Genomic DNA, 10,694 nt, shown 5'->3' with positions numbered 1-10,694 from the left:
GGGTCCAGTGTAGAAGGTGGGAACAAATGTGCTTTTATATGCAGGCTGATAGAAGAGATGAGCTTTTATCTGCTGGATTGCAACCTGGTTTCCATAATTACTCATGTAATTTCTTTTTGAATCAACTGGAAAGCAAAGGTTCAGTGTAACTCCCCTAACACTTTGAAGTGCATAGGAGAGAGGGAGGAAGGGTATGTTCTTAGTCTGAGCATCTACATTTTCCTGCTTTCCTTCAGAGCAACAAACTGTTTTGGGAACGTTAACCTTCACTGCACTTGCCTCAGTTCTCATGGTTGTTTTCCAGTCTGTCTTCTTTATTACTTTCTTTTTCTTCCTGTCATTCTTAGCTTTCTATTTTTCAATCCCAGTTTGTGAAGGGTGTGGGTTCAGAAGAGTTTCCTTCAGTTCCCAGTCCCCTGAAAGCATGAGAAATTGCCCATTGAGCCAATTCTCACAGCAAGGTATAAAAATAGGAGTAAAGAAAAGGTTACACAATGCTTGGATTGCAGCAGTTTGTGCTAATGGGGAGATTTCAAAGCCATGGTTTGAAAAACATTTTTTAAACCTTATCATTTCCGTTAATTTTTCTCTCCCCGAGCTGTGTTTCAGCTGCAGGAACCTGCCTTGCAGATTACTTGGAGAATTGTACTGAAACATAGGAGTCAAGTGCTGAACAAGTCACGCAAAGCCAGAGAGAGACCACTAATTAGTTCCCTTTAGCCATAATGAGTCATTTGTTTGAGAAGCCTATCCTAAGAGTTCCCAATCAGATGCTTTGGTCTTTGCTGTTAAATAAGTGGATTAAAAGGCAAGTGGATTTAAGAGTGTTCTGCCATTGCAGCCAAACACAGATAATACTCAGGAAACCCACTTGTTTGGTTCCACAAATTGCTATTGGTAGTGAGCAGTACCTGTGCTCCTGCAAAGCAGAGAGCTTCACTGTCATTCAGTCTTACAGACCTTCAACAAACCAGAAGTTATCACTAAGTTTTGAGCATGTCTTTCTCTGCTTGGAAACATCGTTGAGTGTTTAAATCACTCAGTTAAAAGTCCTAAAGGACTCAGGAAAAGATCCTAAAGATTCCCTTTTACTGTATTTAATTGTTATGCTTTGTAAATTCCTTCCATCTCTACTAGGAGTTTTCATTGCCTTTTGTGTAGGACTTGCCCTTGGTGCAAACTTCTTGATGTTGCTTCCAATTGGTCTTTTCAGTCTGCTGTTCACATTTACTGGTTTTCTTAATTGCATGCTCTTGCTGTTGTTCAGCTTTCCAAATGTCTGAGGCATCTGAAACTGATTGCATCAGAGTGGTGTAGAGAACAGAGTTCCATCTTCCTCATGCTGAAATGCCAGCTCCTACAGGCAACTGTCCCTCCATTATGTCACTTTTTACTGTACACTACTGCTTTTCTTGGGCTTACACTCAGTTTTCTACTTTTCTATTGTCTGATTCTGTGGAGGGAATGAAGAATGGTTTGTGTAGCTGAACTGAAGGGACAGAATTTTGGACAGGAGCATGCAGCTGCCTGCAATTGACTGTTACTCTCCGCAGTTGTGACTGGGCAGTTTTTGTTCATAAGTCTCCAAGGGAAGACTGCTGTCTGCATTGCAATGTCCTGCAACACTTGTGTGTGTGCACTTTTTCTGCCACTCACTGACCCTTCCCAGATGTGCTTAGGTAACCAAATCTATCAAGATTGTGATCTGGAGCTGTCAGCCTGCAGGCAGCCTGTTCTGGTTGAGTAGACTTTGTTTTGTTAAATTTAGAACAGTGCACAGAGCACAATGCCAGTCTCCTAAGTCTCAGTCCTAGCATACTGTAATTTATATTCTTCTGATGTTTTTTTTAATTTAAGGGTTGTTTGTTCTCCCTAACAGGAGTCTCCACAGGACAGTGCCATCACCCGAGACATCAACCGGACGTTCCCAGCTCACGATTACTTTAAGGATACGGGGGGCGATGGCCAGGACTCTCTGTACAAAATATGCAAGGTATTCTTTAAATCCTTCTTGACTGGTTTTGGTATCTTGTATTTAACAAGATGTGTCACCTGAGAAGAATGTTTATGTGTTACTGTTGACCATAGCATGGAGACAGGCTCTTGCACTAGACTCAGTCTGACTCTTTATTGTAGATGTTCAGCCACTTCTAGTGCCTCTCAGATAGGAGACTGAAAGTAATAAGCCCTTCTGCATTCCTGAACGTGAAGGTGTTTGGTAAAGAGACTTCAGATGACTACAGACATGTGGATCAAGCCAAGCTAATTCCGTACTTATCAAGAGCAGCTCACCTTTGGCTGCAGCACGCTCCCTAGTTGTCAGTTGTGCTGGCCAAGCCAGGGACAGACACGGGAAATCACACTGATGCTGCCTCTTGCCAAAGAGGTGTTCTGATGCTGGGTGTGTCCTTTATGTGTAATGATGCCATGACCTGTTATGGTCATGTCTCCAAAACAGGACATAACTATGTACCTCCCATAAATGTTACAAAGCCATTGACATGCACTGAAGTTGCTTACCAAGAAGGAAGAAATTAACAAAAATGGCCAGCTTATTGTTGTAATCAGTTATCTCAGCTGCAGTGTTCTTAGCTTCCAGCACTTTTTCTTTTGTGTCCTTAGTGTTTCAGCCAGTTCCTAACATCCCTGTAGCAGTGCTTGAGAAGTTAAAAGCACTCAGATAAGTGGTTTAATGGGCTGCATCACTATATGAAGCCACAGCCACTCTGTACCACAGTTTGATTTTCGTCCAGGTGATCCCTTCACTGGAATGGCAACTGATGCACCCCATGAAAATGTTATGGAGCTACGTTTGGTGCAGAGTTTTCTTTGTGTTTGTAGCTAGAGGCAGATATGCTGTAAAGTCTTTATCCTTTTTTAGGCCTACTCTGTCTATGATGAAGAGATTGGCTACTGTCAAGGCCAGTCGTTTCTTGCTGCTGTGCTGCTTCTACATGTAAGTGGTGTTTTTTTTTCTCCATTTATTTTAAGCTTAAGAGTAAATATTGCTCCACTTGTTTAGCATAAATACTGGTAACTCCTGAACTGGAAGAGCTGCAGGCCACATATCTGCTTGTGTGTTGGTCAATAGTGATGTGATTTTAGACAGAGCACAATATGTTGTTTAAAACTTGCTGTGGTGTTCGTGACACTTGTCTACAGTCAGTGTTCATTTCGCTGTGTTTCTGTTTCAGGACCCCTTCCATTTGAAACTCTTCAGGCTTGTACTCATGATCACTAGTAGGCATGGAATTTGTGTATAGGACAACACTAAATGTTTCTGTTAAAGGGTTTCAAGGTCAGATTTAAGCTTTTTAGAGGATGTTTCTATTGGAATTGGTCAGAAATATGGCTGCTAATTATTATGTGTTTTGCATAAAGAGAAGTGTATTTATGCCATTGATGGGATGCTAGTTGATTAGATCTCAGGGCTTTGAACAATATGCTGCCTCTGTGGGCTGTTTTAGGCCTTTGTGCTTCCTGGTTTGAGGGGTTAGTGAAGGATCCAGTCATACTTAAGCTTATTTTAAAGACACTGAGTTATGCTTTTTTAAACATAGTTGTTTAATTGATCTGAAGTGATCTCATCAGTGTAATATCCTGTAATTGCTTGCCTGTTCAGAATCTGGAGAGCTTTATGGCTGTATCAGAAGCAAAAGTTTTGGATTTGCTCACACTTGGGAAACATGAGAGGATTGGGAATCTGTACCAATTATTTATAGACTGTTCTTTTGTAAAGTAACATCGGCTTTTATCAGTTTCCGTTGCAAGTTGTGAGTAGTTGGAACTCAACATAATTCCTGAGCCCAGTAGTGCTGTGCAACTTCATTTAGTAACTTTTGCTTCCATGGAGAGCTGTGTATGAACACTTCTCCTCGGGTTTCTGTGGAAGAGGAAATTTTCTGTAATGTTGTAGAATCAGTGGAGGATATAGAAAAATTGCAACCTCCAGTCTTGAAACAAAACCCCAATGGTTGATGGTAACAACCTTTTAGTTCTTTGTAACTGTCATCTGAAATATTTATTTGGTGAGCAATTAAGTCTCTATTATTTAATTGAATCAGACTAAGAAGGATGATACTTTCTGCTGGAAGAACTGAATGCTTTTACAGAAACAGATGTGCCTTCCTTTAGCTTTGTCATTGTCATATGTCCTTTTAAAAATTAGTGCATTAGAGAGATTCATGTCAAGAATGAACCATATATTCTTCTAGAGTTCTTTCATTAACAGTAGCTGTTGCTTCTGGGAATAATGTATGCATTTAAAAAGGATAAATTCCAAGTAAGTCTCTTTTTATTTGGTTTTCTTTGAAGTCAGCCTTTGGAGTGAGGTTGCTAGGGAAAAAGAAATGTTGCAGGAAAGGAAATCAAGTCTCTGTGAGTCCTTCACTGCCACTTTGGAATATCTCAGCAAAGTTTTCAGTTTTAACAAACTCCATCTGCAGATAGATAATGGGATATTTGAGATGGATGTTCTGTCTTTCACAGGAACAAATGATTGACCTGAAGTCAGACTTCACTATGGAAATATGAGAACTCAATTTTGATGTCAGGGAATAATCTCTAAACACTGATGAGCTTTGATGAATGTTTCTTCAGTTTTTGGCAGGAAAGGGATATTGAACTTTCCCACAGCAATGCCAAGTTGTGCTATGTGGAACTTTTTGTTAGCAGTTATTTGTCTCTCTTATTCATGCCATCTAATAAACACACATGTAATAATGCCATTTTAAAAGGTAACTAAATTGTTAAGAATAAGGGACAGGTCCTGCTTACCATCCTCTAGGAATACTGCTTCTGTCTTACATAGGTTACAAAGGGTTAGGTGGTTCATAGTCTGTAAGATTTTGGTTCTGACATGATTTGGAACACACACATCAGGAAACACTTTGGTTTTGATGTCTCAAAGTTGTATTTTTAATTGAGTGATTGAGAAGTGGTTTATTCCACAGAATAAGAATGGAATGCTGTTTGCAACACTAGACCTCATTCTGTGTGTTAATATTCTTGTTTACTTTTAAACTGGACAGGGCCAGATTAAAAAGTAGTGACAATTCAGCCTTTGTTGTGAGAGGGAGAAGAAGGGGAGCTAGGGACAAACAGAACTGATATTAAAGATTTAAATGCTCTGTGATATCCTTACCTCTCTCACAGATGCCTGAGGAGCAAGCTTTCAGTGTTCTGGTTAAAATTATGTTTGATTATGGACTCAGGGAACTTTTCAAACAAAACTTTGAAGATTTGCACTGCAAGTTCTATCAGCTGGAGCGCCTCATGCAGGTACGTGCTCAGGCTTGTGTGAAGTGAAAGGATCAGAGACAGGATCAAAACCAGCTATGTATCTTAAACATGAATAGCAGTGGTGGCCTCTTAGTAAGGATGGTTGTCCGTATTAGAGGGGTTTTATGAATAGAGACTGTTGACTGGAGACCAACATGATGCTGCTGGCAGCGTGCAGTAAGTTTGAAGGCAGCCGTGTCTGATCAGTTGGAGTGGCTCTTGTGGCCCAGCGCAGCAGTGACTTAGCTCACTGCAGGGACTCTGCAGAGTGGCTTTGCAGTGTCAGCACATCCACTGCATGGGTTTCCTGCTAAGCTGAGCACTCACTGTGCATGTGATGTAGTGTTCTGAGCATCTACACCGGGGCCAGACTTCAGCATCCTTAGAAGGTCCTTTAGCGTGTCAGGCAGCTGTCTTTGCAGGTCCGGGTGGATACAGGAGCCTGCCTCGCTGCTCTGGTTGTCACTCTGCCCTGCTTGCTTCTGTTACTTTTGGATTTGAGCTACAGTTCCAAAGTGATATGAATTAACTTTCAGTATTTATGTGTGTGTTTTATTATTAGGAATACATTCCTGATCTGTATAACCACTTCCTGGACATTAGCCTTGAAGCACACATGTATGCTTCCCAGTGGTTCCTTACCCTGTTCACTGCAAAATTCCCTCTCTACATGGTCTTCCATATTATTGACTTACTCTTATGTGAGGTATGTGTTATAATTGGAGACTTGTATCGCTACCAACACTTGACAGTTTCTCACTATCTTGATCCATGTCCTTGTTACTATCTGTTCTTTCAGAGCTAGGCGTGTGGTGATTATTTTTGTGTAGAAGTGTTGTGTTCCTGCAATGAAAAAGAGTTCTCAGCATTTTAAAGACATAAATTAGGAGTCAATATCTATGTAAAAGATGATAACCTATTTCTTATAACACTGTGGAATCTATGGGACATTCTGTATAGTCCTCATAGGATGAGAGTCAATTTACAAACCTGTGAATTCCTCTTCTTAAGTTGTGTTCCATGCAATGAGAACACTTTTCTTTCCTAGAATATTACTGCATTGAGGCCATTGTGTATAAAATTTCCCAGCTAACTCTCATGCTGGCAATCTAACAAGCTTGGAGCTTTTTCTCCTGGAAGCTTGAAGTCTCTTTAGCCTTCACAGCATATATTTAGAGAACAAAAGTCTTTACCTTGAGATTTTTTGAGTAATCACATTTAGAAGAGTATGTTTTGTAGTGTGTTGGTATAAGTAGTGTCATTTGAGTCAGAGCTTATTAACATAAGTGAACAAATCACATTTTGTACTAAAGCATCCTTGAGTGAAGGATTTCCTTTTTTACTCACTGGGTAACACTATGCAGTTGTTGCTGTGCAGTGGCAGTTTGTCTGCATTTCCCATACTGGAGGGGTTCAGCATTCATAAATCTCCTGGTCAGTGTTTTTACCCTTTCTCTGTATCTGCTGCTTGCTTTGTCCATGTGCCAGTGTAAGAGAAAGCGACAGATGGTATTGAGAAAATCAGTTCTGTTTGTTTAGAAACACATTTTCATTTCACAAACAGTAAATGTGTTCATAGTGAAGCTTTAAGGTGGAGTTTTTATTGTTTTAAAGTGATAGTGAAGAAGTAATTTACTGGGAAAAAAGAAAGACAGAAGCTTGAAGAAACATGAGCAATGTGTCCTGAGAAGCTGTATGCTACTACTGACTATAGAAATAGATTGTATTCAATTGGACAGTAGAAACAAAACACTTCTAACTGCAAGTGGCAAAACAGATAATGTGGGACTCTGTCCTAAAGTGAGTTGCTTTATCATTGCATGCGTGATCCCAAATTTTTCATACTAGAACCCGGTATATTGCTGTAGATGTCGTTGTGTTTGAGGCCAGTGTGTGCAGAAGTTGGCTGTGAAAATGACATTATCTCGAGCTGACCACCTGGTCATTAACAAATGAAGTACACAGCAGCATCTTCATCATTTCAGGGTTTCAAACTACTAAGGAGATAGTAAAGCCCATGTTGAAGCATTGTTTTGCTATCTATGATGGCTTCTGGTAAAGACACTCTGTTAATTGTTTGCAGAGTCACTCTGTGGGCCTTACAGCACCTGGTTACACTTGCATCCTTGTTTTCCTTTTCACAGACTCCAAGCAAACAACAAAACCTGCCAAAGAAATCAATGTCCAGGCTTGTAAATACTGAGAAATTAATTTCTTTTCCTTGTTTTCCTCTCCAGGGAATAAGTGTTATCTTCAACGTTGCACTGGGATTATTGAAAGTGAGTATACCACACGTTGCACTGGGCTTTGTGCCTCATCACTCACACACCATAGCAAAAACTACTCTGCCTTTTTGTGAAGAGTTGCCTTCCAGTGTTACCTGTGCTGCTGTGTGGCATGTCCCCCACCACACACTGCTTTTGGGGATGGAGTGGCAGGGAAAAAGAAAGTTGCAGATGCAGAAACAAACAGTAATTGCAGAAAGTTAGAAAGTGGTCGTGTTCTGGAGCTTTACAAAGCTACTGGTGCTTTATTGTCTGTGGGAATTCAGTCACTGTACAAAATCTGCTTTGCAGTTACTGTTTTTTCTTTCCTGATCTCTAGACTACCAAGGATGATTTGTTACTGACTGACTTTGAAGGGGCTTTAAAATTCTTCCGTGTGCAGCTGCCCAAGAGATACCGTTCAGAAGAAAATGCAAAAAAGCTGATGGAATTGGCATGCAATATGAAGGTAAAGATGTGGTGATAGCAACTGGAAGGATGCCTTTAATGGGTACAATTTCTGTCTTCAGGCTTCTCATCCAAATGTGATACACTGCAAATGCTTTGCAGGGAAGTGCAGTAAAACCCCAAGATTCTGAGTGATATGGGCCCACCTGGAGAACTTAAAACCAGGGTGGCTTTCAGAAAGCAATACCTAGTGCTACTGAAAATCAGGCTGCTTAAAAAAACCCCAAATGACTAATGGCACGAATAGAAAATAATTGCAGACATCTCTGGAGTTCTCTGATGACATTTTTCTCTGGTAGTGTCTTTCATCAAGAGGTGGTGAGGAGGTTTCAGAGTAAATAATGCAGAAACAGGATGTAATCTTTCAGACAGAAGATGGCTATTTTTAATTGTGAGCACATGTGGTGTTTATCCTCTGCAACAGACAGCTCATTAAAAATGCATTGATAGGTTGATTCTAGGAATATGATTTGGCATTTAAAATTTCGTACAAGTCAAGCTCAGGAAAGCACAAGTTCATGTATTCTCTGTGTGAGGTTTTGCTTTGCCATTGTTTTATACAAAGCATTTTAAGTAAATTTCTCACTCAGGACTATTCCACTTGTACTCTCTGTAGCTGACAGTAACAGGTTGATCTTTGTATTGTAAAGAGAGTCAGCCTTCTATGACATTGAAGTGCTGGCTGAGTTGTGTGTTGACTTAGAGCAGCCACAGGTAACTGGGGCTTTTCAATAATGCAAAAACTTTGTTTTCCATGAGCAGCCCATGTGGGAGGTTTACAGAATTGGCTTCCTTCTTGGCTTTTCATTTGGCTCTGGAAGCAAGTGCTAAGACACTGGTTAAGCAGAGCTGTAGTGTATCATATGGTGTTTGTTGTGCAGGTGTTTCTGAAGGTGAACCTTTTGTAAGTACCTCCAGCTTGCTGTGAAGGGATGCTGAGGCTGGCAAGCTCATCTAGACTGTCTTTTAATGCAGTTGTCAGCTCTTTGATTTCTCCTACCAATCACTGATAACTGTTCATACAGTCAATGTTTAGGAAATACTGATGGTAATTAGAATCATGACTTACATAACAGAAACCACATGTCACAGTAAAAGCTCATCTCTGGTCCTTATTGGAGCCTCCTTTGGAACAGAACAGAAACACAGCCACTGGAGTGTGGTGACTGGAGAGATGCTGTCCCCTTGTCAATGAACTGACCTCAGTAATTCTGGTTTTCTTATTAGAATTTACTCAGAGTGCTCTCCTGTACATTTGAACTACTGAGGTAAACAGTGGAGGGTTTGGTTTTCTTTCTTGGTGGGGTTTATTTCAGCCTACAGTTGCTCACTGAGCCTTATTTTTTAAATATAACTGTACAAAATAAAAGCTTTGGCCTTTGACATTAAGACTTCAGTTATATATAGCAAATATTGCATTACCTCACAGCTGAAAGTCAATTGCTTTCCTAATCAGTAAATACTGTAACTAAAGCTTTATATGGGCACTTGGGAATAAGCCCTTAAAGTGAAACTTCCAAAAAAGTTACAGTTGGGAAGTCAGGGATTCCTCCTTACAGATGTGATGAGTGAGTTATAAAGTGGAACTTTGAGAATCTATTTAGTGTGTTCTAAGGAAGCTGTGACTCTGTATAATTTCATGTAGATTTGTTTTTAGGTAAATACACTGGCACACATCAAAAGATCCTTTCTCCTTAAAATTCACAGGAGGAATTCTTTGCAGCATCAGTGCATAAGCACACAACTTCCCTAGTATGTCAGCATTCAAGGCATCTTGTACTCTGGGGTAGCAGCAGTACACAAAACAGGGGAGGCCACAGAGTTCATGCACATCTTATATGAAGCTAGTTTGGAAATTACAGAATAATCAAGAAGGAAGTAAGCTAGTTTAGATTTCCAGTGGTTTAACATTAGCCACAGATTAGGGTTTGCACCTGAATCTGTTCAAGGTCACATGTAAGGAGTGCACTTGTCTTTCATGTTTCTAAATGACAACTTGTTCCTCTCTCTGCTCTGCCAAAATTCCCTGCATTCTCAGTCCTGTGTGAAGTGACTAAAGCAAACAGTCGTCTCTGAGCAGCACACAGCCAGGTTGGCCACTGCTTCCTTGAGTGCTGTGTTTTTGGGGGCCATTAAATGGGAGGTTATGGAGAAAGTATAGAGTGCACTACCACAGATGCTTCTGTATGACATCCATGTGTGTTGCCCCTCATGGGAGTGCTGCACACAGCTGCTTTCTTTGACCTAAAATACAAGTCTTTTGCTGTCAGTAGAAATCTCTGGCTGTGGATCTGAAGTGAGTTTGAGCAGAAAAGGGCCTGATGTCCAAATAAATCATTTATAGTGAGAGGGAAGTAGCCCAGCTAAGGCACTGTGATTACAACAGCATTCTGCTGGAAAGGAGGTCAGTAAGTGATCAGCTTGAGACAGCACTAGATTCCTAAGTCACTCCTCAGTGTTGCTGTCAAATGTTAACAGAGGTGCTGCTGCCTCTGGTCCACCTGAAAAACTGTGGTAGGACTTGAGTGTTCATTTCTGCTTTCTACCTCGATGCAGACCCAAAGGCATTGCTGCCTTCCCCAGTGCACAGTTCCCAGTGGGGCTCCAATGGCCAGAATTGGTGATAGGAGCAAATCTTCTCAGGATCACCTCATTATTGGTATCTAAAGGCAAAACTGGTTT

General features: G+C 40.7%; 1 protein-coding gene across 3 annotated transcripts in view; it reads left to right on the top strand.

Annotated features, from left to right (window-relative positions):
• The window catches only part of RABGAP1 (RAB GTPase activating protein 1), a 68,043-nt gene that overhangs the window by 47,509 nt on the left and 9,840 nt on the right, over positions 1-10,694 (top strand). For all 3 annotated transcript variants that reach the window (XM_062011843.1, XM_062011842.1, XM_062011844.1), the window contains 6 exons: positions 1,880-1,993; positions 2,882-2,956; positions 5,155-5,280; positions 5,843-5,986; positions 7,518-7,559; positions 7,885-8,013. In XM_062011843.1, the coding sequence (XP_061867827.1) occupies positions 1,880-1,993; positions 2,882-2,956; positions 5,155-5,280; positions 5,843-5,986; positions 7,518-7,559; positions 7,885-8,013 (630 nt within the window). The remainder of the gene's footprint in view (positions 1-1,879; positions 1,994-2,881; positions 2,957-5,154; positions 5,281-5,842; positions 5,987-7,517; positions 7,560-7,884; positions 8,014-10,694) is intronic.

The sequence above is a fragment of the Colius striatus genome, chromosome 19, assembly GCF_028858725.1.
Source record: "Colius striatus isolate bColStr4 chromosome 19, bColStr4.1.hap1, whole genome shotgun sequence".
Classification (NCBI taxonomy): domain Eukaryota; kingdom Metazoa; phylum Chordata; class Aves; order Coliiformes; family Coliidae; genus Colius; species Colius striatus.
Note: the sequence above shows the minus strand (reverse complement) of the source record. Positions and strands in the feature narration are given on the sequence as shown.